This window comes from Plecotus auritus (genome assembly GCF_963455305.1).
Source record: "Plecotus auritus genome assembly, chromosome: 9".
NCBI lineage: Eukaryota > Metazoa > Chordata > Mammalia > Chiroptera > Vespertilionidae > Plecotus > Plecotus auritus.
Window position 1 is genome coordinate 109,305,303 of NC_137783.1, and position 26,401 is coordinate 109,331,703.

At 53.2% G+C, this 26,401-nt stretch overlaps 1 protein-coding gene across 5 annotated transcripts in view; it reads left to right on the forward strand.

The window, feature by feature from the left end:
* The window catches only part of ARRB1 (arrestin beta 1), a gene marked incomplete at its 5' end in the record, with an annotated part of 68,019 nt that overhangs the window by 36,042 nt on the left and 5,576 nt on the right, over positions 1-26,401 (forward strand). For 2 of the 5 annotated variants that reach the window (XM_080687701.1, XM_080687699.1), the window contains 12 exons: positions 10,889-10,919; positions 12,728-12,788; positions 15,798-15,842; positions 16,500-16,696; positions 17,965-18,024; positions 18,550-18,617; positions 20,668-20,803; positions 21,674-21,758; positions 22,162-22,234; positions 23,211-23,348; positions 23,976-24,059; positions 25,327-25,350. In XM_080687701.1, the coding sequence (XP_080543827.1) occupies positions 10,889-10,919; positions 12,728-12,788; positions 15,798-15,842; positions 16,500-16,696; positions 17,965-18,024; positions 18,550-18,617; positions 20,668-20,803; positions 21,674-21,758; positions 22,162-22,234; positions 23,211-23,348; positions 23,976-24,059; positions 25,327-25,350 (1,002 nt within the window). Of the gene's footprint in view, positions 1-7,748; positions 7,850-10,888; positions 10,920-12,727; positions 12,789-15,797; positions 15,843-16,499; positions 16,697-17,964; positions 18,025-18,549; positions 18,618-20,667; positions 20,804-21,673; positions 21,759-22,161; positions 22,235-23,210; positions 23,349-23,975; positions 24,060-25,326; positions 25,351-26,401 lie in introns of those variants that run through there. The other 3 variants (XM_080687703.1, XM_080687700.1, XM_080687702.1) reach the window with 3 other exon arrangements.

The window sequence follows — 26,401 nt, forward strand, 5'->3', positions numbered from 1 at the left end:
GGAGCCCTCAGGGGATGTCCGACTAATGGCTTAGGCCCGCTTCCCACATCCTTAGCACCGCCGCTGCACTCACCAGCTGTGAGCCGGGCTTCTGGCTGAGCAGTGCTCCCCCTGTGGGAGCGCACTGACCACCAGGGGGCAGCTCCTGTGTTGAGCGTCTGTCCTCTGGTGGTCAGTGCGCATCATAGCGACTGGTCGTTCTGCTGTTCTGCATATTAGCCTTTTATTATATAGGATAATTCTATATTCCTAAAAGTTTATGTGTTCAAATTGGCAAACAAAACAAATACAACTTTAAATACAATCTTTCTGCTGGGGAAATCATGGACCGTGTGTGTCTGGGGCCACCTTGTAACTAACAGGCTACTGCTGAGGCCATACACGTCCACCTGTCCACCCGTGTCTCATCCTGGTGGCAAGGCTGTGCCCGCTTCGGATTCGCCACTTGGCCCAGGTCCTATTTTTTTGAGTTGTGAGCTCAGAGTTTGACCCTTGTTTATTCACTTATTCAAAATATTTGCTAAGCACCGACTGTGTACCAAGGAAAATTAATGCCTGAAGGAAGAGAGTTCCTGCTTTCCAGAGTGTGTCAGGGTTTCAGTTCTAATCCGTGCAATGATGGATGGCCCCGTGTGGATGCTGCGGGGATGCAGAGCAGGATAGAGGAGAGGGAGGGGGCAGTGCAGCTGTGTCAGTGGCCTGGAGCTGAGCTGGGCACATACACATCATCTCATTCCACCCTCCCACTCTGCTTTTGAGGGATGGTTTGTTTATTTGTAGAGCACCTGTCTCCCTGCTTCAGAGTGCAGGTAAGAACAGTGCCAAGGCCAGAGATGGAAAAAATAAAAGGAGGAAAAGAAAGGAGGGAAGAATGAAAGATGGAAGGAAAGAGGAAAACAGGGAAGGAGGTGGGGCGGGGGGAGGGAGCAAGCAGAGCCTCCCCCGTAAGAGGAGTCAGGGCAAAGACACTTTAAGCTGAAGCAAGCAGGGAAGGCTTCTTGGATGAGGTGACATTGGGAAGGAAGGATGGAAAGGCTTGCCCGAGGGAGAATTGACGGAAAGGCAAGTGCAGAAAGAGAGAATAGCAGGGTTTGTCCCTGGAGCTTTCTGGAATGTGAGGGACTAAACTGGAGTTTAGTTTAGTCCTAAACTGTTGTTTTTCATCTGAGAATGGGAGGGAGACAGACAACTGAAAAAAACTTCCCTGTCTCCAGCAGGGACAACATCACCACCTCCTCCAACCCCAAGGCCTTCATACCCGAGCGACATCTGGCAGGAGCCTTCCCTGGGCCCTGGAGCGGAGGGCATCATGGTGGCCAGGGGAATGATGATAATAACAGTAATAATGATAGTACCACTGATGTTGGCTTCTCTTTATCAATGCCCTACTCGGGACCAAGTCTTTTTTTTTTTTTTTTTTTTGTACTGATTCTTTATAAATACCTTCAACCTATGGGGGTAGATATCACCCCCTTTCCTAGCCCGGGGAAAGTATTCCTCAGAGAGGTTGCTAAACTCACCCGAGGTCACACAGGACTTGGGCAGAGTCTCCTTGCTGCAGCGCCACACTCTTCCCACTGCCAGCAGCCTCCCCTTCCTGCCTCTCGACCCTGGAGAAGGCTGGAGAGCCTCCCGGTGCCGGTGCGTCTGTGGGCTCTTTGGGATCCAGCTGCCAGCCCACTTGGTGACATTTTCATTAGCCTTTGACTTTCAGATCTCCCCATTCTTGGGCTGCCAGAAAACAGGTTATGCTCCTTTAAGAAACTCTCCCCTTTGTCATGGCCACCTGGTGGCTCCCCGCCTTCCTCACTCTGCACCCCCTGAACATCTCTACAAATATGGATCACGGGTAGAAAAGTGAAGCCGTGACAGCAGCAGGAGGCTGGAGAATTGCTGTCTGCCTAGAAGCCGGGGGCCGGAAGCTTGACTTGGCCAGACCCCCATCCTGCCAGACACCACCTGTGCTCTGCAAGCCGGCAGAGGCCCCAGGGAGCCCCAAGGGATTGTGAGCCAGGACGTGACAGGAGCACCAGAAGCCTGGGGCTCACCTCCGTGTCTGTGGCTCTGAGCACACCAGCGAGTCTCTGAGCCGGAGTTTCCTGGCCCCAGAGCAAGACTCCTTCCTCCCTTGGGTTTTGATCTCTCCATCTGGGAAATGCAGCGGGCTGCACTGTGATTCCCCAGGCTCCACAAATCTGTGAAATGGGGGTGACATTCCCTGCCTTCCTGCTTCCTCCCCCTCCCAGCTGCCCCGAGAAGCAGGTGCACTAATGGAGGGTAAACAGGCAGGCAGTGTTCTGACACAGGCAGACTGTTCGGTTCTGGCGGAGCAGACAAGCCCGTCCACAAATAACTCTGCTACCAGGGAGAGTGTGATAAGGGCCCTAGAAACCTCTTTGCTGCCACAGCCACCTGCTCCTCACGCCTTCCTGCTCCCTGACGGCTGTTCCCACACCCAGAAAAGTGGGTCAGAATGTAGGGCGGCTGTACCTGACAGTGAATGCCCCCTCATCTCCCCACCCTGCCCAGCTAAGCCGTGGTGGCTGTCAGAGGCAGCAGTGGGGGGAAGTTAGGGTCCCGGAACATCTCTGGGTCCAAAATACAGTACCAGCCAATCATTCGTCCTTCCCCCAAATGCCCATGACTCCCCATTGCCTTCAGTGTGGTTCAAGATCCTTAGCTTGGTTTCAAGACCCTTCATACCCAGCCCAGGGCCGGGCGCATGGAGGTGCTCCGGGACTACCTGGCAGTGAGCGGACCCTTCTCTGGCCCATCCTCCTCCCTGGTGCTCCCCTCAGGTACTCGGGACACCTTTCAGCCATATCAGTCTGCACTCTATCTCCCAAGCACCCAGGGGACTCAGTTGCTCTCTTCAGACCTCTGCCTGCAGTGCTGTCGCTTCACCGCTGAGTGTTCTTCACAATCTCCCTCTTGGCTACGCCCTCCCTAGAAACTGTTCTTGGCTTCCGAGACAGAACCATACAGCTGCACCCAAAGGATGATATTGTGAGTGGCTAAAGGTGAGATCTCTGGAGCCAGGCTGCCTGGGCTCTAATATCTAGCTCTACTCCTCACTAGCGTTGTGTCCTTGGGCAAATTACTTTGATGCTCTTTGCCTCAGTTTTCTCATCTGTGAAATGGGGATGACAGCAATACCTCCTTATAAGGTTGTTGGAAGAACAAACGAGTTACTCATTATGACACCCTTAGAGCGGGAACTGGGTGAGTTTTCTGATGTTGACTGAAGTCTGAGTAATATTTGAAGGTCTCCCCACATTCACTGTTGACAAATATATAACATTTTCCTCCAATATGAATTTTCCAGTGCTCACAAAGGAATGAGTTGTTACCACTGCTCTCTCAAGTCGCTGATAGGGACTCCGCATTCACGGATAGCCACCCCAGGATGAGTTTTCTGATATTCAGACATGTTTTGTCTAAATGATTTCCCATAGGTGGCCCATTCACGGGGTTGCTCTCCTGATGCTGGCTTTATGACTTTGTTAAGTTATTTAGGATCACCGAATCTCAGGTTTCTCCTCTGAAAAAATGGGACTATTTAGGTGGAATAATATAATATCCTAATGTGTGTAAAGTGGATACGTTACGGCACCTCGCTCATAGGGAGAACTTAATGCACCGAGGACATTGAGCTTGGTGGGTGTCTCTAACTTGGTCTGTTGTCAGCAGGGACCATGATTGTTGATCTTAATGCCCCCAGAGCCTGGCAGTGGCAGGGCCAGTGTGACTGTGGATAAGTAAAGAGTAAGTGGGAGAGCCTTTGGTCATAGCTGAGCCGACGCCTGTGCTGGGTGTATCAGTTATATTCCTGCCTCAGCCTGATGGTGGCTGGGACCCTGCCCCTATGAAGCATTTTCTAAGCCCAGTGTTTATTGATCCTGAGAGCCAACGAGAACTATAGACAGATGAAGTCCCTGGTGTCCACTCACCTAGAGAGAAGGATCATTACCAACCACCACCTATTTAAACTTCATCCATACTCACTTTTGACTGATTCTCTCGTAGAACATTCATTCAACAACATTCAACCTGTATTTATTTATTGAGTACCTACTGTGCCCCAGGCGCTGTGCTATACTCCAGAGGTCAGTGTCCATAACACAAATAAAATCTCTATTCTCATTGAAGTGATATAAGTGAAGCAGAGAGTGAGTGAACAGCCCATTACAAACTGGGAAATGCTGTGAGCCCGGGGCACCTGGGTGTGGGAGTTGGGGGTCTAAGCCAGTCTTGAGGGGAGTCAGGGAAGGCTGCCTGGAAAAGGAGATCGCTGAGCAGACGACACAGCACAGGAGTTCTAATCATTGGCACGGCAGGCCTGGGGAGGGATCCGAGAGATGTGGACTCCGGATTGTAAAAGTGCAGAACCAGAGAGTCTAACTTGAAAGGATTCAGAGTCGTAGGGTCCCTATGTCTCTACTTTCCTTACAATGTTTTTTTCCAGACTCTCTTTTCTCCAACACTGGAGATCTATCTTGTTAGGGAAGCCCTGGCAACTTTATAAAGTAATTTATGTTTATTGTACAAAGTGGAAAAATAAGAGATATAAAGAAGTAGGTGGGTGGCTGAAGGGAGTCTCAACCTCTGTTAATATTTAGGCATATGCCCTTTCCTTTCACTCATTTTTTTTGGGGGGGGGGGTATTGTTTTTAGTTTTATTTTTAAAATTGAGATATGCCCTGGCTGGTTTGGCTCGGTGGATAGAGCGTTGGCGTGCGGACTGAAGGGTCCTGGGTTCGATTCCGTCAAGGGCACATGCCCAGGTTGCGCACTGGAACCCCAATAAGGGGTGTGCAGGAGGCAGCTGATCAATGATTCTCTTGTCATTAATGTTTCTGTCTCTCCCTCTCTCTTCTCTGAAATCAATAAAAATATATTAAAAAAATAAAATTGAGACATAATTTACAACCATAATAGTCACAGTTTTAGTGCAAAATATGGTAACAGTCACAGTTTTAGCTTATTTACAAGGTTGTACAGCCATCACCACTATCCAATTCCAGAACACTTTCATCACCCCGGAGAGAAAATCCTGTCCTTCAGCAATCACTTCTCATCTCTCCCTCGCGCCAGCCCCTGGCAAGCACTAATCTACTTTTTGTCTCTATCTACTTTCCTATTCTGGACATTTCATATAAATGGAATCAAACAATGTATGGTCTCTCGTGACGAGCTTCTTTCACTTGAAGTTTTCAAGGTTCATCCATGTTGTCACATGAATCAGCACTTCATATCTTTTTGTGGCCGAATATGATTGTGTATATATATCACATTTAAAAACACATTCATCAATTGATTGATATTTGTTTTATCTTTTATGTCTATAATGGATAATGCTGCTATGAACATTTATATACACATTTTTGTGTGAACATCTGTTTTCAGTTCTCTTGGGTATATACTAGGAATGGACTTGCTGGGTCATAGGTTAACTCTATGCTTAACTTTTAGAGGAAATGCCAAACTGTTTTCCAAAGTGACTCCACCACATCACATTACCACCAGCAATACCAGTTTCTCCACATCCTTGACATTTGATATTATCCTTTTTAAAAATACATATTTTTACTGACTTCAGAGAGGAAGGGAGAAGGGAGAGAGGGAGAGAAACACCAATGATGAGAGAGAATCATTCATTGGCTGCCTCCTGCGTGCCCCCCACTGGGGATCCAGTGCCCAACCCAGGCATGTGCCCTTGACTGGAATTGAACCCAGGACCCTTCAGTCTGTAGGCCAACGCTCTATCCACTGATCCAAACCAGCTAGGGCTATCCTTCTTTTAATTATAGCTATTCTAGTGGATATGAAATATCTCACTGTGGCTTTGATTTGCATTTCCTCAATGACTAATGATGTTGAACAACATTTCAGGTGCTTATTGGCCACATGTATATCTTCTTTGGAGAGATGTCTATTCAAATCCATTGTCCATTTCTAATTGGGTTATTTGCTTGTTTATTATTGAATTGAAATAAGGTCTTTATATATCCTGGATACTAGACTCTTATCAGATACATGATTTGAAAAGATTTTCTCCATTCTGTGGGTTGTCTTGCACTTTTTTGACCGTGACCTTTGGAGCTCAAAAGTTTTTAATTCTGATGAAGTCAATTTTATATATTTTTTTCTTTAATTGCCTGTGATTTTGGTGTCAGATCTAAGAAAGCATTGCCTAATTCAAGGTCATGTTTTCCTCTAAGAATTTTATAGTTGTAGCTCTTACATTGGGTCTTTGATCCATTTTTAATTCGTTTTTGTACACAATGTGAGCTAGTGAATCTAACTTCATTCTTTTGCCTGTGGATATCCAGTTGTCTCCGCATCCCTTATTGAAGAGACTGTTTTTTCCCCTGTTGACTTGTCTTGGCTCCCTTGTCAACAATCAATTGACTATAAATATATGGTTTATTTCTGGTCTCTCGGTTCTGTTCCATTGATCTATCTATCTTTATGGAAGTATCAGAGTCTTGATTACTATAGCCTTGTAGTAAATTGTGAATTCAGGAGTGAGAGTCCTCCAACTTTGTTCTATTTTTTTTTCTCAAGATTTTCTTTTCTCTTTTTGGCTATTCTGGGTCATTTGTATTTCCATAAGAATTTGAGGATCAGCCTGTCACTTTCTGCAGAAAAGCCAGTGGGGATTTTGATAGGGATTGCATCATTAGCTCTGTAGATCAATTTGAGGAGTGTTGCCATCTTAACTTTTTTTTTTGGTATTTATTGAGTACAAATTGAGCTCATGACAAATGTATTATTTTGAATCCTGATTTATTATGCTTAATATTCTATCATAGGCATTTCCCTGTGTTATGAAAGATGCAAGCACAATTTCAGTGCAATGTAACATTCCATTGTTTGGCTATACCACACGGGATTATAGACTCTCAGTTGTTAGGTAATCTATCATGGAAGGTACTTTGTTCTGGGTCCCTTGTGGTGCAGGTCTCTTCCTACAGGCACAAGTGAACACTGGGAGGACTGGTGGTTCACGGAACAGCAGCAGAATATTAGTGTAAAGTTCATCAACAGGTGGGGAATGGGGCTATCTGGAGAAGCCAACATCCTGGTTCATGGAGAGTTGACCTGCCTCCAAGAAAAAACAAATACAGTGGACATGCACCAGCCCTTAAATGCTCTGCCTAGAAATGAGATGTTACACTTCTACTCCTGTTTCATTAGCTAGAGCAAGCCACATGGGCATGCCTAACTTCATAGGACAGCAGACATTTGCCTGGATTTGGAGGGGGATGGAGTATTGGTAAATATAATAATATCTACTATACCCTTGCTACTGGTACCTCATGCTTATATATTCTATTCCATTAAACCAACAAAAACAAAGTGCTGGTGGCAGTTCTTTAAGTTGATTTCGTTATCATCTAATGGGTTGTGATCCTTGGTTTGAAAAACATTGCTCTATCGACTTTCTTCTGCCCATGTCTCATGGACCATATGGCACACCCTAGGCAGAGCTGATTGGCCCGGGCATGGGACACCTGACCAAAGTTGGCCAATGAAACGTCTCTCCTGGGAATTGGAATTGGGCCATTCAGCAGTTAACAGTGGGAAGTGAGTGAGAGGCAGAGTAGGAAGAGGGTCAGAGTGAGAGCCAGATGCAAGCCAAAGTGATGGAAGAGCAGAAAAGCCCCGAGTAAGCAGAGAGAATTGGTCCACAGAGACAATGGAGCAGCCGCACAGAGAGCAGTGCAGCCGGGAGAACATGCAGCCCCAGAGGGAGAGGTGGAGAGAGAGAGCAACCATCTGAGAGGCTGATGGCTTCCCTGATCCCGGCTCCAGCATCAGTGCATCCTGCCTGCGCATTCTTCCCGTGAGATGTTTGTCTCCTTATACCCCCTCCTCCTTTTCCAGGGCTACCCTTGGTGGGTTTCTGTTCCTTGTCTCCAGTGAGCCTTAATCAGCTAGAGCACCCCTGGAGTTTTCTGTATGGGACCTGGCTGTGACTCTGAGAACCAGGCTTGTGGGACATAGACGGGACTCGGGGTGGGGGTGGGGGTGGGGTGGGTGGTGGGTAAACCAGACCTAGCCATCCCACAGTCTGGAAGTTTGGCTTCGATCTGGAAGTGCCGTTGGTTTGCTCTTCAAAGCGGACAGGCAGAAGCCTTCTGTGTGGTGCTGCACATGTGGGGGTCCTGTGACCTGGAAGCACCCCCACAGAGGCACCCCCACAGAAGCACCCCCACTTTGCTGACAGCACTGGGGTCAGGAAGCTGGTGGAGTTGCTTCAGGGAGGGTTTGGTTGTGTGACAGAGTGGAAACGTAGCCACACTTTGCCTGTCTGACCCTCAGTTTTTTCATCTCGGAAATGGGATTGTTGAAGGATCAGCAGTGTTTTTGGAAGAATACTTGGAGACATGACTAGCCCATAACAGGCTCTCAGGGCATGGGCAGCTGCTGCTGCTGTTTGAGGAAACCATCAGCAGCCCAGCTCCCTGAGGAGGTGGCCTGAGGGGCTGACGGAGCTAGTGACAGAGCATTCCCCGCCACCGGCCATGCTTCCTGGCTCTCGTCACCCTCATTCTCCGCCTCACCTTCACTGGCCCTTTCATTTCTTCCCCTCCCCTGTCTTACCCTCATGTCCCCTCTTTTCTGTTTCTGATCTGGGTAAAAGCACCTGCTGTAGAAAGCAGCAGTGTTGATAGAAAGGACCAGCTTGTAGAGGCAGACAGCAGAATTGGGTCTGAATCCCGACAGAGCCCCTGGCTTGCTGTGTGCTCCTGGGCAAGTTACTACATCTCTCTGAACCCCTCGTTTATCATCTATAAAATAGAGGTTATAATGCGCATTTTACAGTGCTGTCAGGAGAAACAGTTAACTAGGCACTTAGCAAATTCGAGTTCCTTCCTAACTCCCTTCCTCCCTTTTTTTTTATCATCTCAGCCTGGCCCTCAGCCCCCTTCTGTGCCCAGGATGCCACTGTCCCTCTCTAAGGGATGTCTGGTCCCCTCTGCAGGTCCAGCCCAACTTGGGAGCTGCTAGTTCAAACCATGTGATCTGCATTTTTTTTTTTATCACTTTAGCAGTTATTACACTCCAGCTGACTGTGGCATCTTCACACTCCAAATACTGATAAATATTTATGAGGAGGAGAAAAGCTCAGAACTCCTAGGGGAGGTGTGTGTGGGGGAATGTGCCAGGCCCTTCCTTGCCAGCCAAACTCAGACTCATCTGTGGTCCCTTGAGCCCAGAATAAGGGGTAGGTGTGTGGGGCGGGGCTGTGGCGGCAACACAGAGCCACCTTCCGCTCCCCTTTTTGGAGGAATGACTGTTGCTGTGACGGGTGGCCTCACCCTGCCTGGTCCTGGATGCCTGCTGGGTCTCCTGCTCCTGAGGAGGGATTTGGGCTGTGCTATCTCTCTTGGCTGTGTGTGGGCCTGCTCCATTGCCCTGAGTCTGCTCCATCTCTCTGCTTCTGACTGTTTCTCTCTCTCTCTTTCTGTTTTTGTTTTTTGTGTTTTTTTTTCCCATTTCTAATTCCTTTTAAAAAAATTCTAATCCAAGGATAATTTTCCATTGACTTTTTTAAATAAATAGTGGAAGGGAGAGGGGGAGAGAGAAACATTGATGTGAGAGAGACACATCGATTGGTTGCCTCCTGCATGTGCCAGGGTCAGGGATCGAGGTTGCAACTGAGGTATGTGCCCTTGATTGGAATCGAACCTGGGACCCTTCCGTCAATAGGCTGATGCTCTTACCCACTGATCCAAACCGGCTAGGGCTCTAATTCCATTTTTATTTTCACACCTGCCAGGCCATGTCTCTCTCCTGCCCTCTCCCTCCTCCAACATGTTCTCTTATCCCCCGGGTCTCTGTCTCTATCTTTCACTTTTCTTCTCTCCCTCCCAACATTATTCTGAGCATTCCTGGGGCTCAATGATGGGGGACAGGTAAGGGGGTCTCAGGCTCCCACACCCAGCTGCGGGGCAGAGGGCAGGGGAGCTGCCGCAGACTGCAGTGTGCTCCGGAAGGCAGAGTGAGCACGTGGCGGAGACCGGGACCAGGCTCTGCTGTGTGGCCATGGGCACCTCCCTTCCCTTTCCTGGGCCTCAGTGTCTCAGCTAATTCCTTCACTGGTTCATTCATTCACCCACTCAACTAATATGTATTGGGTCCTTGCTACCTGCCATTCATCAACACATCTATTCAACATCCACTAGGTGCACCCTTCTAGGCACTCGGGACACATCAGGGAAGAAGAGAGACAAAGATGCCAGCCCTGGTGGAGCTGACACGTTAGCAGAGTGGACAGGCATACATGTGACCAGCAGTTATGGAGCAGGTTAAAGTGAGTGCTGTGGAGAAAGGAAAAGCAGAGTGAGAGAAGGAGCGGGAGTGTGGCGGGGCACAGGGGCAAGACCCACACTTCAGGCTGGGCCAGCAGATCTGTGGGGGAGAGTGCCCCAGGGGAGGGGACTGCTAGAGCGAAGGCCCTGAGGCAGGAACCACCCTGCGTGTTGGAGGAACAGCCAGGAGGCCCCGTGGCTGGAGGAGGGAGGGAGAAAAGTGGGAGTTAATGCTGGGAGGTGAAGGAGGCAGGGCAGACATTCCGACAAGACTTGTCCTCTGCGTGAACTGGGCGGAGTTTGAGCGGGTGAGTGGCGTGGTCTGACTTATACCTGCTGGTTGAAGAATAGACCGAGGGGCCCTGGCCAGAGCCCCGGAGAGCTATCATGGCAATAACAGTGGTTTAGGTGGGGGTGGGGGTGGAGATGGTGAGGTCTGACTGTGCTGGGCACTGTTCTGGCTCTCAAGGCTTCGACGGTGCCTGAAAACCACTCCAGGCCCCTTGTCCTGGGTCCCGCAGGGCCTTCCCCTGGGTGGGACATGCTAACCCTCTTTCTCTCCACAGGGTGTTCAAGAAGGCGAGCCCAAATGGAAAGGTGAGTCTGCAGCAGCTGCACCCCAGCTCCTCCCTGACCTCGAGCTCTTATCCTCTCTTGGGCATGTCTACGGACCATGCAGGACCCCGCACACCCTCATGGGAGGCCCTTAGGAGCCTTCGCCACAGGGGGAGGGGTCTCCTTGGGAGTCTTTCTGTCTGGGGCTGGGGTGGTACAACTCCCCTGGACTTTAAGGAGCCCCTGCTCTGGGGTGGGGAGGCGCAGCCAACCACAGAGAGACTTCAGCGTGAATGCAGGCACTGGAGTAAGTCCAAGGGCCTCAGGGCACTGCTTCCCGGTGTGAGCGGGCCGGAGCCTCTGCCGAACCACGAACCACGGCGTCATCTTGGCCACAGGGCAGCTCCCCACGCCTGCCCTGCTTTCTTTCTTCTCACAGTCCCCCGGCTCTGTCCTGCTTTCCTCTCACAGCAGATAGATATTACTGACATCATTCATGTCGGGTCCCAGCGAGTGGGTGGGGATTGGGGAGGGTATATGGAGATAAATAAGGCACAGCCCGAGCCACCCACAGCCAGAGGGGGTAGGCAGACATGACAAGTGATCATTTCCATGTAAAGTGGCAGATAGGAGGTAAAGGGCTGTCCAGGGGCTGCAGGACCCAGCCACGTGGTCAGGGACGGCTGTCCCCAGGAGGTGTGGTTTCCAGGCAAGGCAGGGTGCAAAGAGCATCTGGGCACGCACGTACATCACAGGGCGTGTGGGGGGGACCGTGGCAGTTGCATCTGAGTGCCCAGAAGGAGGCCAATGGAGCAGGAGCTGAGGTGGGTGAGGCTGCAGGGCTAGGTCCTGAGGAGTCTGGGGGCAGGCTTAGTGGCTGGGACTCCGCCTGGGCTGGCGAATGGCACCTCGGGTGCTAGCGCAGCAGACACCACCAGTCACCTTTCCTGCTGAGCCAGGATTCCATCCTAGATTCTGTCTCAGCCCAGGGCCCCAGGCGCTCCTACCTATCGATCAGAGTCGGCATTTGGATGAAACCCATTTGTCATCTTACCTCTGGGCACTGAGGAGCCATTAAAGGGTTTTCAGATGGGAATAGCATCGTTAGATTAGCATTTTAGGAGGGCCAGCCTGGCTAAGGAGGGGTGTGAGGCTGCAGGCAGCAGACCATGGAGCAGCTGGTGCAGGAGTGGCTGTCGGAACAGAGAGGAGGGGGTGCACGCGAGGGTTTAGGGGTTGTGGAGGAGCAGGAAGTGTCTAGGTCTCTAGGACGACCCTCTGGATTCTAGCCCGGGGTCTTCCCTGAAGGATGGCTACCCAGTGGGGCACCAGCTGTGGATCCCTCGCTGCTCCAACACCTTGCCTGAGTGGGTTTCTGCCAGACTGTGTGGAACTCAGTGTTCAGAGCTTCACACCAGTATCCCTGCTCCGGGTTTCCCTGGCCTCTCTGAGATGCGCCCAGGACTCCGGGTTAGCAGACCTCTGCCACGGCGGCGGCTCCACCCTCAGAGGTGCTGGGCAAGATCTCTCCAGAGCTCAGTGTCAGGGGTGCTGGGTGAGATCTCTCCAGAGCTCAGTGTTTTCATCCGTAAAATAGAAACAATGGCAACTTCTTCGTAGGAGTTTGGGATGAATAGGTGCTTTCGAAACTGCACCAGGGTGTTATTCTTGGTATTGGGTCTGGGGCTCAAGCGCAAGGCCAATCGGGATTTCAGTGAGGGTTAGGGATGGGTCTAGGCATTTCAAGGGCAGCTCCTAAGGTTTTCTCCAGGGCGAGGGTCAGTGGCTTTTCAGGAGTGTGTTCTCCGGGCCCACAGCTGCTCACATAACCTTGTGCCTCTCCTCCCCAGCTCACCGTCTACCTGGGAAAGCGGGACTTTGTGGACCACATCGACCTCGTGGACCCTGTGGGTGAGTCCCTGGAGGCCAGGCCCCTTCCAGAGAAGTGTGTGTTCACGCAGCCCAATAACAGCCCTCAGACCTCTGGTGCCAGGAATGGGGTGTGAGAAGCTTCCTGCATCAATTGGGAAACATTGACTGAGCAGCTACTTTCCCCTTAGCTGAGGGCACGTGGGAAGGATTGAGGTGAGACGCAGGGAAGGCATCCTGATGATAATGCAGGATGAGGATGAGGAGGGCAGCAGCCACCCCTTACTGTAAGGCTTCTGCCAGACCCCAGGGGTCGCTACTGTTATTATCCCAGACAAGGAGACACAGCCCAGAGGGGTTAAGTGACTTGCTCCAGGTCACAGAGCTTGTAGGTCAAGGGTCCTGGACTCAAACCCGACAGACAGACTGGCTCTACAGAACCTTTGCTCTGCTGCCCCCTGGTGGTGAGGGCAGGGAAACCGTGGGGCTTCTGAAATGGAGACTCAGGTCCTCCCAGGGCCTGAGACACCTTCCAGAGTCTTATTCTCGGTCAGGATTCCTCAACCTCTGCACTCGTGACATTTTAGGTTGGATAATACTGTGTTGCCGAGGCTGTCCTGGGCATTGTAGGATATTTAGCAGTGTCCCTGGCCTCTACCCATGAGACCCCAGGAGTACCCCAGGCCAGGATGACATAAAGTGTTTTTAGATATTGCTAAGCGTCCCCTTAGAAGGCACAGTGACCCCTGGTTAGGATCCTAAGAACCATAGCTTTCACCTCATCGCCTTCCCATAACTGTTGGGGGGAGGGAGGCCCCAAATTACTCCTATTGGATATATGGGGACAGTGAGGCCCAGAGAGGTTAAATGATATATATATATTTTAAAAAATACATTTTATTGATTTTTTTTACAGAGAGGAAGGGAGAGTGAGAGTTAGAAACATCGATGAGAGAGAAACATTTATCAGCTGCCTCCTGCACGGGGATGTGCCCTCAAGCAAGGTACATGCCCTTGACTGGACTCGAACCTGGGACCCTTGAGTCCGAAGGCCGACGCTCTATCCACTGAGCCAAACCGGCCAGGGCGGCTAAATGATATTTTAAAGAAAAACATGAGCAAACGAAAGTGAGGCGGGTGGAGGTGACAGCTTGGAAGGACGGGCACTGGAAGCTGCATGAGACCACGTCCAGGTGAAGAAACTGGGATGTGCTGTTCGGGGGAGAATTCGGAGATGGAGGCCTCTGTCTTCACATCCCGGGGGCTGCCCTGGGCCAGGAGGGCCAGAGCGAGCTGACTGTGTGGTGACGGAGCCCAGGTGGGAGCGGAGGCTTCAGCTCTCTGAGAGGAAGACCCTGTGACGTTGGGGCAGGAGACCTGGGGGGCCCTGGGTCGGGAGGGGTGTGAGCAGATCCTCGAGGCTGCAGAGAGGTCAGCTCCGGTCCAGGTCCCTCCCTTCCTGCCCAGAGCAGGATGCCCCCACTCTCCTTCCCCACCCTGTCTGGGGACACTGTTTAGTGTGCTGCGAAGCTCACTGTCCCCTCTGCCATTTGCACCTCCTTCCTGAACTGGTCCCTTGGAGGCCGTGGGCAAGCACCCCAGAGTTCACCTGTGGCCTGCTTCAAGGCGCAGCTTCCAACCCAGTGGCCTCGTAGGGAGGGCAGCAGAGGTGGCACAGAGCCTGGGGGAGGGGCAGCAGCAGGAGGGACCACCTGTGCACACCGCACGCCAGGCACCGTGAGAGCTCTGTAGCAAGTGTCCGCAAGAGCACCGGCTTCATGCTGGCCCTGGGCTGGTCCCTGGGGTCCCAGAGAACTGCCTGCAATGCCCCTTGGTCATCTCTGGCTGACCCTTACTTGCCCTTTAAGACCTGTTTACCGCTTTGGTCCCAGAGAGCCTTCCCTGACGCCTGGCTGGAAGGAGTGCCCTCATGGGGGTGCCCTCTGGACTGATGGGCCACTGAGCCCTGTGCCCAGGCACCTAGGAATGCCCTCAGTAAAAGGAGGGAAGATGCAGGGCAGGCTCTGGCAAGGGCGGGCACTTCCGGGCCAGCTGTCCCTTGGACCTGCCCAGCATTGGGATGGGACCTGGGCCCTCTGGGCACTCACTTCCAGATGTGGGCACTCACGCTCAGACTCCCTGAGAGGCCCGCTGTGGGGGCAGCGTGAGGTGGGGGTGCGGGCGGGGCAGGTTAGGGTGTGGACAGAAGGAGACTTTAGCTTGTTCAGTGCCTATAGCTGGGTCGAGTTCGGCCAGAGGTGACTCTGGGCATGGGAGGCACGGGGGTGGCCCTGAGCCGGTGTCCCGGCCTCCTGGGGGGTTCTGGGCGAGACGATGTCCTTCGTGTCTGGCTGGGCTCTACACTCGCAAGGCCAGGCCTTGGGACATTCTCCACGGTGTCACCCATGCCAGGACCGTTCAGTGCTTTCTACGCATTAACTCAGCAAGTCCTCACCAGAGCCCCAGGGGCAGGTACAACAGCATCACAAACCCGACCTGCAAATCCCAAATCCAAGAAGCTCTGAAAGCCTAAAATTGTTCATCAGTTTGATGCAGGATTCATTTCATGGCAAAGGCTGACCGGAACGAATACGAGGCCATTTTTGCCTTATTTGGCTGCTTGGTGAGACTATTCACGCTTCCCAGCGGAGGTAGCCATGGGTTTGATCAGGGGTGCTGCCTGGAGCCTGCGGAGGAAGGGGTTCAGAACACAGGGAAGATGTACCCCACGGCCTTCCTACAACCCACAACTTCTAAATTCCTGATGACACCCTAGAATAGGGGCTCCGGACCGGGTGGTTATTACAGCAGATGAAGAAAGGGAGAGGCCAGTAAACTGCCCGAGCCCCCAGCGGGGTCTGTAGGGCCAGCCTGGGGCGGGAGGTGGGAGGGTGGTGCCGTCCCCCGGCGCTGGCGTCCCCATTTCTCTCATGCTGCTTTTGGACAGACCGATGCTTTGGGTTTGGGTTTGGGCTTGGCTTGGTGTTTGGGGCTTAGGAGTTTGAGAGGTCAAATTGGGAGGGTCTGCTCAACTCCCTGTCCTTCCTCCAGATGGTGTGGTCCTGGTGGATCCCGAGTACCTCAAGGAGAGGAGAGGTGAGGCCCCACCCCACCTGTCCAGAGGCCTCCTCTCCCCCAACCCTCCCAGCCTCTAGCCGGGGCCTCCCTGACTCGCAGGCGGGACAGCAGACAATGATATTGCCTCTCCCCGCCCATCCCCACCATCCTTCCCTTGACTGCCCCAACTCGCATCCGAGCAGGTGCCCTTCCCCATGCCCACCTGGGAGAACCCTGAGCACTTTCACTTCAATTCACCATGAGGATCACAAGGATGGGTTGCGAGCAGGGCAGCAGTTAGAGTCATTTTGCTGGGGAGGTGAAGGGGTTGTCCAAGGTGAGCAGGCAGACAGGAGGCAGAGGTTAGGCTGGGAGACGACCCCATGCCTTCTGGATACCACCCAGCACTTGTTTCCCCTCCTCCGCCCTCCCCACCTATGCCCATCACATGCCCTGGGCTGGAGTCTGGTTGGGGTGGAGTACAGAACTGATCCAGAGTCGGCCCCCACCTCCTCCAGGTGCCCCGCTTCCAGGCACCCAATGCCCCTGTCCCAAGGGCAGTGCGGCCCTTCCCAGGGGAACTTTGGGACAGACCCGTGGCCTCCAGTTGTCTCAATCTCAGGGCAACAGCTGCTGCCGTGGGGGGCTTGTCTGCTGCCCTCCCGGCCGCCTCCTCAGTGCCCCCTGCTCCCACAGTCTACGTGACACTGACCTGCGCCTTCCGCTATGGCCGGGAGGACCTGGATGTCCTGGGCCTGACCTTTCGCAAGGACCTGTTTGTGGCCAACGTGCAGTCCTTCCCACCGGCCCCCGAGGACAAGAAGCCCCTGACCCGGCTGCAGGAGCGCCTCATCAAGAAGCTGGGCGAGCACGCCTACCCGTTCACCTTTGAGGTCAGGGACTGCCAGCCCCTAGGGCCCCATTCAGAAGCTCCACCTATAGGAAGCCTTCTGGGCGGGGGCATGGGGGCAGCTGGGGCAGCAGCTCCATGTCACCTAGTTCCCAGGGTAGGTTGGGACCTGGTGCACTGTCACGTCTCTTCTCTGCCAGGGGCGTCACCCTTACCTCCAAGCCACTCCCCAGACCCTCCTGGTTCCAGGTCATGGAGCCAGAGGGGAGAGGGGGGGAGGAGGTGAAGGGAGCTGCAGAGAAAGAAGGAACCCTTTCTCACCCCTGGGTCACTACAAGGCTGTCTTCTGCCTCAGGCTGGCTGCCCACTTGCCCAGCTCACCAACGAGGGATGGCAAGTAGTGGATTTCCTGGCTCTGCCATCTTTCCATTCCGGGACTCCAAGATTCTGGGTTTTAAAATGTCCTGTTTCTCAGACTCTGTTTCTGTCAGGGGTGAACTCTCCTTGCTCCCTTGGAGGGCTAGAGAAGGGGAGAGGGTACGGATCATCCTCTCCATCATGCGTGCATTGGTTCCCCGTGGCTGCGGTAACAAAACACCACAAACCTGGTGGCAGTGAAACTCGCCAGTTACCGCCTTAAAGTTCTGGAGGTCAGAAGTCCGACCCAGGCTGCCCCAGGCTAAAATCAAGGTGTCAGCAGGGCTGCGTGCTTTCTGGAGGCTCTGGGGCAGGGTCCTTTCCTTGCCTTTTCCAGCTTCTGGAGACCGCCCACATTCCTTGGCTCGTGGCCCCCCCCACCCCCCATGTCGAGTCAGTCTCACATCCTATCACTGATGCTGACTCTCTGCTGCTTCCTGCTTTCACCATTAAGGACTCTGGCCCAAGATCCTTAACTTAACCACATCCTTAAAGTCCCTTTTGCCACCTAAGGTAACAAAGTCACGGGTTTGGGGGATTAGGATGCAGACATCTTTGGGGCCATTATTCTGCCCACCACAGTAGACATCATGGAAAAATCTTTGTCTGCTGTTCTGAAGACTGGGCTAGGCTAAACCCTTTAGATACAAACAAAACACTGAAGTCCTTGGCTTTCCTGGAGGGGCCTTTGGCCCCTTTGGGGTGTGGCTTGGGGAGGTCTGATGGGGGAGACACGGTCTGTCCTCTGAAGCCCCTGGTCTGATGGAAGAGACATGCTTGTCCATAGGGGACCCTGGTCTGATGCCTGTGGGTGGGGGTGGGGCACATGGGGAGGGAAGTGGGGAATGTGACAGGAGGCTCATTCTGTCTGTATTCTGTCTGTCCTCTTAACAGATCCCTCCGAACCTCCCATGCTCGGTGACATTGCAGCCGGGGCCGGAAGACACAGGGAAGGTGGGCCACCCCCGAGGGAGCATCTCTCTGACAGGGAACTGACACCAGAAGTGTCCCAGGCCCCAGATCCTGAGCCCGTTTCCTCCTCTGCAAAAGGGAGATAACAGGATGTGCTCCTTGTGTGGCTGAGAGGGTGGAGTGAGACGCCGAAGCAATGCACCCAGTGCCCGGTCTGCACCAGGAGGTGCTCCCACACTGGGCTGCCGAGGCTCCTGCTGTATGTCTGGGCGGCTGCCCTGGTGAGGATGGCCACCCAGGCGAGGCAGGAGTCTGTAGAACAGAGCCCCGTGAGGGTGCTTGGGGAGGCCCTGAATTGGGGGAGCTGGGGGACAGCTCTGTGAGAAGGTCAGATGGCAGCCACAGAAGGAAGCAGCACAGCCCTGGGGTCAGACCGAGGGGCTGTTGGGCTGTGGGAGCTTGGCTTCCGTTCCAGCATCCTCCTTTGTAAAATGCGAGGGTGGCTGGCCATGCTCTTGGGAACCTGCTCGCTCCAAGGCCCTGTGGTCAGTGACCCCTTCCCCACAGGCCTGTGGTGTGGACTATGAAGTCAAAGCCTTCTGTGCAGAGAACCTGGAGGAGAAGATCCACAAGCGGTGAGAAAGAAGGGCGCAGCTTCCGGCTGGGGTGTGGGCTGCCTGCTGGCAGAGCGAGGGAGGCCGGCTGGAGCGTCAGAAGAGATAAGTGACAATACCTGGAAGTGTTCTGGGAGGGGCCACACATTCCAGCTTTGGGAGCTCAGAGAAGGGCACTCTGGAAGGCCGGCAGGTCACGGAGGGCTTCCTGGAGGAGGCAGCTCGATTGCCCTGGCTCAGGCCTCGGCATTTTTTTCTTTACACCATTGTACCTGCTTCCTCCATCTCCCTGCCTCTAGTCCCGTCCCCTCCAGATTTTATTTTTTTTACTTTGTTTTGGAAACCCCTGAAATCCAGACTGTTTTAAACAGTGAGCGTAGTCATTCCCAGGCCTTCCTAGTCCCTGTATCCCGATCCTCCTCCTTGGAGGCCATCAGCAGCAGGTGGTGGTGCTGGTGGGTGTCAATGGAGGCTTCTAAGCGAGGGAGGGAAGTGGAGAAAGTGAAGGCACCCAGGGGAAAGGCAGGGGAGGTCAGCCCATGTCTCAGAGAGGGGAAGTATTCTCCTGGAGAAGCACAACCCGGGGCCCACAGAGAGCCCAAGCTGGCAGCCCCAAACAGCCGGCCCTGACTGTGGGGTGGGCTTCTTCAGCCCGAACTCAGAGGCACCCACCTGGGACATTTCCTACAGGAGGCAGGCTGAAGGCACTGCAATCTCTCAGGGAGTGGGCTGAGTGCACCACCTGGTGGCTATAGGTGTATTGCAGGCATCTCCTCCTGGGCAGCTTGTGTGTGTGTGTTGGGGAGAGAAAGGGGACCCTTCTTCCTTGCTTTTCTGTCCCCAGAGAAAAGGAGCGGGGAGGGGTGTGTGGATTTTTGGGTGGAGCCTGATCAGAGCAAGAAAGAGGAGCAGCATTGAGAGCCACCACCCTCACCTCACCATCAATGGGGCATTTTGTCATCTGATAGTGTAAGCTCCTTAAAGAGTTACTACTAATAATGATATTGCAGCTATCATTTATCAAAGATTTATTAAGTGCTGGACAGTATTCAAAGTGATGGGCATGCCAGAACTAATTTAATCCTCATAACTACCCTAAGAGGGTGGTCCTGCTACTGTTACTGTTTTCCAGATGAGGAACTGAGACACAGAGGTTAGTGTACTCAAGGTCATAGTTAGTAAGGGGAGAGCGAGGACTTTAACCCTGGCTATCTGGTTCCAGGGAATGGAGGTGGCTTATCTGAGAAATGGGGATGCCAGAATATCTAACATGTCATGGAGACTGCCTCACCGAGCCCCCTGTCCTCCCTGTCCTTGTTCCACCCTGAGCCCCAGTCACCTTCATCGAGCCCCATCTTGTCTCTGGGCCTCCTCTCCCTCACTGAGTCTTTATCCTCTTCCCTGGCCTGCACCCCCTTGACTGAGTCCATCACTGACCCCGCCTCCTCTTCAAGGCCCCATTTCTTCACAGGGTCCATGTTCCCTGCATATTTTTATTTAATAGATAGTTAGGCATTTGTTAGATGGCAGACACTGTCACAGGTGCTGAGAATATAGCAGTGAATGATTTTAGACAAAAATTTCTGTCTTTAAGGAGCTTACACTATCAGATGACATAAGGAATGCAGGAAGTGCTACCAAGACAAACCCACATGACGAGCTGCCATGGGGTGGTTCGGCTCTGATGTTGTGGGAGTTCAGACCATGAGAAGATCCAAGTGGGTAGATCCAGGAAGGCTTCCTGGAAGAGGAGGCATTTAGCTGGGCCTTGAACATGAAAGCAAATGAGGGCAGAAGCAGTGGAAAGAGGGACCCCAGTGCAAGTGCAGCTTCAGAGAAATGACTAGATAGGACATCCGGGGTGATAGTGAGGAGGTGGAGGTGGCTGGGACAGATGGAGGAGGGCCAGGTGGTGACAAGGCTCCTATGCCAATCTCTGTAGTTTGGACTGGAGTCCGAGGCCGTGGGGAGCGATGGCAGTTCCTTGAGCAGGAGAAGGATGTGAGGATTGCAAGGAAAGGGGGTGGAGGCAGGGGACTCTGGTCATCTTTCGCTCTGCCATCTCCACTAGGAATTCTGTGCGCCTGGTTATCAGGAAGGTTCAGTATGCCCCGGAGAGGCCTGGCCCCCAGCCCACAGCCGAGACCACCAGGCAGTTCCTCATGTCGGACAAGCCCCTGCATCTAGAGGCCTCCCTGGATAAGGAGGTAGGCGGCTCAGACTTGGGGCGGGGGGAGGGGGGTAGGAAAGGGAAGAGAGCTGCTCGACCACGCTGGAGCCTCCGATCCCAGCTCTTTCATGGCCTCAGGACTCCTCTGTAGGAGCTGCTACCCCCAACTCTAGGAGCACAGGGCGCAGGGGACCTGAGATTCCCATTGGGGGTTTAGGGAAGCCTCTTGGGACCTAAGGGGTGGCAGAAGAGGGCAGGAGCCTGAAGGGTGTGATTGACTTCAGAAATCAGTGTACCTCGCAAAGGGTCCTGGGTCCTGGTCATCTCCCCACACCCCCATCCACCCTTGAGCTGCGAGCATCCCTTCTCCTGTCTGAGAACAGCTGAAGGCAGGTTCTTGGGGCAAGATTCAAGTTGAGGTCCTTCAGTAAGGATTCAGAGCTGGTTCCTCAGTGCTCCCGACCCTTCCCCGCCTACTTCCTGCTTCTTCTAGACCCTCCTGTGTCTGAAATTCCAGGCAGCCAGAGCTGGCAGGGACTTGGTACGCCATCACCTAGGCCAGCTCCCACATTGTCCAGAGGGGTAAGCTGAGGCTTATGCAGCCCGTCCAAGTCCACCACTCTCGTTCTGAGTGTCGTTATTATTTCTGGTGCTAAGCCAGGATTGGAGCCCAGGAATATCACCTTCTAATTTAATTGTCTTTCAAAGTCCCACAAAGGAACTGAAGTCTAACATGCCTGGTGGCTTAGCATCAGCGGGAAGTGCCTGATGAACTAGGGGCCACTGTCAGAGTGGCCAAGGTCTGGGGAGCCCCAGGAGATGTATGTGTGAGGCCTCTTCTGCCTCCCCCCCCTCTAGAGCTTTGGTGTCCTCCCATCCAACCCTTCTCCCTTCTTATGCCTCCCAGATCTATTACCACGGAGAACCCATCAGCGTCAATGTTCATGTCACCAACAACACCAACAAGACAGTGAAGAAGATCAAGATCTCGGGTACCCCAGGCAGAGGGCCAGCCCAGGGGGCGGGCAAGAGGGACTCCTCCCAAGGATAGGGGGTAGCCGAAGGCTCTCACCTCCTTAACAGCCGGGAAGCCCAGGGCTGCTCTAAGCCAAAGAGTAAGGCTTTTGAGGCTGCTTCTGGCCAGGGAATGAGTTTACTGTTTAAGTCGCCTCCTCTCAGGTTCCCTGGGTCCGGGGCAAAGCTGTCCTCGAGGGGCAGATTTGGGTTATGGAAGGGAATGGGTGTGTTTGGGCTGCCCTTTGGGTGGCGGAGGGGGAAGCCCCCAGTGGACTCTGGCCATTGCCTGGGGCTAAACATCCCCAACTCAGGGGAGCCTAGGATGCCTGGGAGCTGCCCCCCTGACTCACACCGCCTCGTTTCCCTCTCGCTCCCCAGTGCGCCAGTATGCAGACATCTGCCTTTTCAACACAGCCCAGTACAAGTGCCCCGTGGCCATGGAAGAGGCTGAGTAAGTGAGCAGAAGGCCAGCCTTGGACACATGGGATTGGGTGGGGAAGAGAAACCCTGGGTCCACTTACAGGTCCAGAGGCCTCTGGCAGAGCGCTGGGCCTCAAAAAACATTTAAAAAACACTCACTCGATTTAGCTGCAAGAAAATGCATGCTACAGTCAAGGAAAAGACCCAATAACACTAGAATGACAGCCCAGCTGGTGTGGCTCAGTGGTTGAGCATCGACCTATGAACCAGGAGATTCCCGGTCAGGGCACATGCCCAGATTGTGGGCTCGGTCCCCAGTGTGGGATGTGCAGGAGGCAGCCAATCAATGATTTTCTCTCATCATTGATGTTTCTATCTCTCTCTCCCTTTCCCTTCCTCTCTGAAGTCAATAAAAAAAAAACAAAAACTAGGATAACAAAATAAGAGCTAATGAATATAAGGGAACTGCGGTCCTAATGATATTGTACCTAAAACCTATATTGAAGCGAGATACTTGTTCTGAGTTTCCTGACAGCCAAAGCAAAGAGGTTAAGGCACTTGGTACCCGGTGTTTCTAGTCTGATAAAGGAATAGTCCAGCTCATTGGCTAACAGGGGTTGTGTGGGAGGGTAGAGAATGATTATTTTTTACAAAATCTAGGTTTGAGGAGCGCTATTATGATTGAGCATGGAACTGTGTTCCAAGCTTGTTAGTAGCTAAGGAAAGAAGAAAGATCTCAAGTGAAACATTCTTCCTCACCTGGAAGAAGCAGATGCTCCTATTGGAAGACATATTGTTTTTTCTCCTGACCCTGCATGTAAATTTTTGAGTAGTTGCATTTCATTTCATTTGTCCTGTATGTGTGGGTTTATTTACATGTAATAGTAATCAGTATGTTTGCAACTAAAAAAACATTTTAAAAATGTTACTCTGTGGTCTTGGAGAAGTCCCGGCTGGGCTGGGGTTGGCTCTGGGGGCCGTATCTACACCTGCCTCCCTCTTCCCAGTGACACGGTGGCACCCAGCTCAACGTTCTGCAAGGTCTACACGCTGACCCCCTTCCTGGCCAACAACCGAGAGAAGAGGGGCCTCGCCCTGGATGGGAAGCTCAAGCACGAAGACACGAACCTGGCCTCCAGCACCCTGTGAGGACCGCCTCCCTAGCTCTGGGCTCTAAATGTTCACCCTGTGCCCGGGGTGGGGGGGGGGCACACCCACCTTGGCCCCACCAGTGCCCGCACAAGGCCTGGGTTAACCTCCTCCCAAGCGTGGTCCAGGGACCATCCTCAGGAGCTTAAACTAGGGAAGCTGTCCCTTTGCTCCCCCCATGATCCAGGAATGACAGAGAACAGGATGGGCCCCCGACCAAGGTCCCTGAGTGCTGCGCTGTTGCTTGAGGGGGAACATCCTGGAGAGGCTTCCTGCGAGGGCGCAAACCCTAACCTAGTGCCTTCAGTCAGATGGGTTTGTCCCTGAGGCACAGTGAGGCTGCAAGGGAGGGAGCTCCTGGAATGGTCCCAGCAAGAGAGGATGAATCGGGAGGGGGCTGGGAAGGCTGGAGGGATGAGGGCAGGTGGATTCCCTGCCCTATGGTCATTCCTCCCCAAGCTCCCACACCCGCAGGCAGCGCTTACCTTTCTCACACATTGCTCTGCTTGCTCCTGGCGGCTGAGTGGCCCAGGAGAGGGACAGGTGGCTTCTACCCCCCACCCCGGCCCCATCTTGCCCACCCAGTGGTCTCCATGAACCGGCTTCCCTGTGTCACCTTGCAGGTTGAGGGAAGGAGCCAACAGAGAGATCCTGGGCATCATTGTTTCCTACAAAGTGAAAGTGAAGCTGGTGGTGTCTCGGGGCGGGTGAGTGCTCCAGTCCCTCCAGGACCCTCGGCACAGAGGGGCATGCCCTGCCCACCTGCAGCCTGCTGCCCCGTCCTGCCGGTTTGCTGGACTTCGTAGCTGCATCCACTTTGAGGGCGAACCAAGCTCCAGGGCTTCCTGCTCCCTCTCTTCTTCCTTCCTGCTCCCCTTCTCCCTCCCCTGCCCCCTGCCCCTCTCTTGCTTCAGAGGCCTTCAGCCCCTTCCTTGCCCCTCCCATCGATCCCTCCTTCTCCTTCCGCCTCCTCTTCCCTGTCCCCCCCATCCCTGGGCTCATGGGTGGGGGGAGGCGTCCCAGAGTCTATGTGCTGTGGGTGTCCAGGGGGTTCTATGCCTCTCATCCTACCTGAGGGTACAGCACCCACCCCCACTCATGCCCATGCTGATCAGCTGGGGAAATGGCTAAAGGGGCCGAGACTCCCACAGCTGGATTGGGGGTGTTCTGACGTTCCCATTTTACAGATGGAGAAACAAAAGCCCAAACAGTTCCCCAAACATGTCCTGCAGTCTCCCCGCCTAATCTCAGGTCATGGGGGTAGAAGGGGGTGGGGTCATGGCAGTGGGCCAGACATACTCCCTGCCCTGGAGCACAGTCTGGGGCAGGGGGCGCTAAGAAAGAACTACCTTCCCCCACATATTGGACCCATGTGTGGTTATAGACCTAGATTTCTGATTTGGATTTAGAGAGTTGTCACAGGGGTATTTTTCTAATTCATGCATTTCTACAAAAAGGGTGGAAAGCTAATAACATTAAATGTCAGTCCCCTTTATTATGAGAATAATGCCTCATGCAGGTGGCAGCGTGTAACACTGACTGCAAATTATAGAACCTCTCAGAATCACAAACCCAAGTCCCACGTCCTGTGACCCTTGCAGGACCCAGGCTGCCTCGAGCTGCTTCCTGGAGAAATCCTCGGTGAATCCCAAATGCTTCCTTCACTAGAGAGGCCTCCCAGGAGAGGCAGCTCTGTGGTTAATTTTCATATCTCCTCTGCAGACATGGATCCTGGGGCTCAGCGAGGCCTTACAGGGGGTGTGGCTGAGCCTGACCGGATCTCAGCCTCCCCCGCGAAGGGCGAATGCTGTCCATGTGTCCTTGAAAGAGCAGCCACAGCCCCTCAGGGGTGGGTGGGCGTGAGTCCCAGGGTCTTCTCTACCGGGCAGCAGAGGTGGTGAATGAACATGCTTTCTGTTTTCTTCCTCTGAACTCTCTCCTGACCACTCCTCCCGCCTCCTCTGACCCACCCAGCCTGTTGGGAGATCTTGCGTCCAGGTAAAGTCCCTCCCTTGGACCTGACTGACCCACCTTTCAGAGCTGCAGGGCAGGCGGTTGGAAGGAATCTTATCGGTCACTTTCAGCCGCCAGGCTCGGGCATGCGTTGGGACTGGAGCCCTCTCCCGTGAGTCCAGGGGGCTGCAGTTCTTCCTTTGAAAACCTCAGGCTGCTCTTGCATTACGCCCAAGCGACAAGGACCTTTGCAGACAGCACGGCCGGCTTTACCGATGTAGGGAGCAGCCCCCAATTAGTCTGCATTATAGAATGTTTTGAGGAAACACCAGCTTCATGGCTTTCAAACTTCTACACTCCTGAGAATGAACTGCTGGCCGAGGGTTGCTAAGGAGAGGCCCTGTGGAGTTCTGCCTTTATAGACAAGACTCCCTGGTCACCTGCTGGATCCGCATACCTTCCACAAAGGCACGGGTCCCAAACGCAGTGGTTTTGCCTCCTTCTGCCACAAGATGGCAATATTGCTCACCCCAAGAAATCAGTCCGTTTGGCGAGGGGAAATTCAATTCAGTTCAGTTCAATTCAATGCATTTCAGTCAAGATTTTCCTGAACCCAACCTTGTGCTCGCCTCGTGCTGGGTGCTGAGGTTCCAGAGAGGGGTCATCACAACCCCTGCCCTTGATCACTCAGGGTCTGGTGGAAGGTTAAGGTCCGGATTCTTCCATCTGTGTCCTGTACGGCTTGAGTGAAGGCTTACACCAGCTTCCATTCTGAGATCTTCCAAGCGCACCTGGAAAAGCAATCCCCATTTGGAAGCAAAACGAGAAAAAAAAAGCCAAATTGTTTGTTTATTTATTTCTATTTTTTTAAAAATATTTTTATTGATTTCAGAGAGGAAGGGAGGGAGAGAGAGATAGAAACATCAGTGATGAGAGAGAATCATTGATTGGCTGCATCCTGCATGCCCCACACTGGGGATCGAGCCTGCAACCCAGGCAAGTGCCCTGACTGGGGATCAACAGTGACCTTCTAGTTCATAGGTTGAAGTTCAACCACTGAGCCATGCCATCCGGGCGTGAGAACCACATAGTTTCA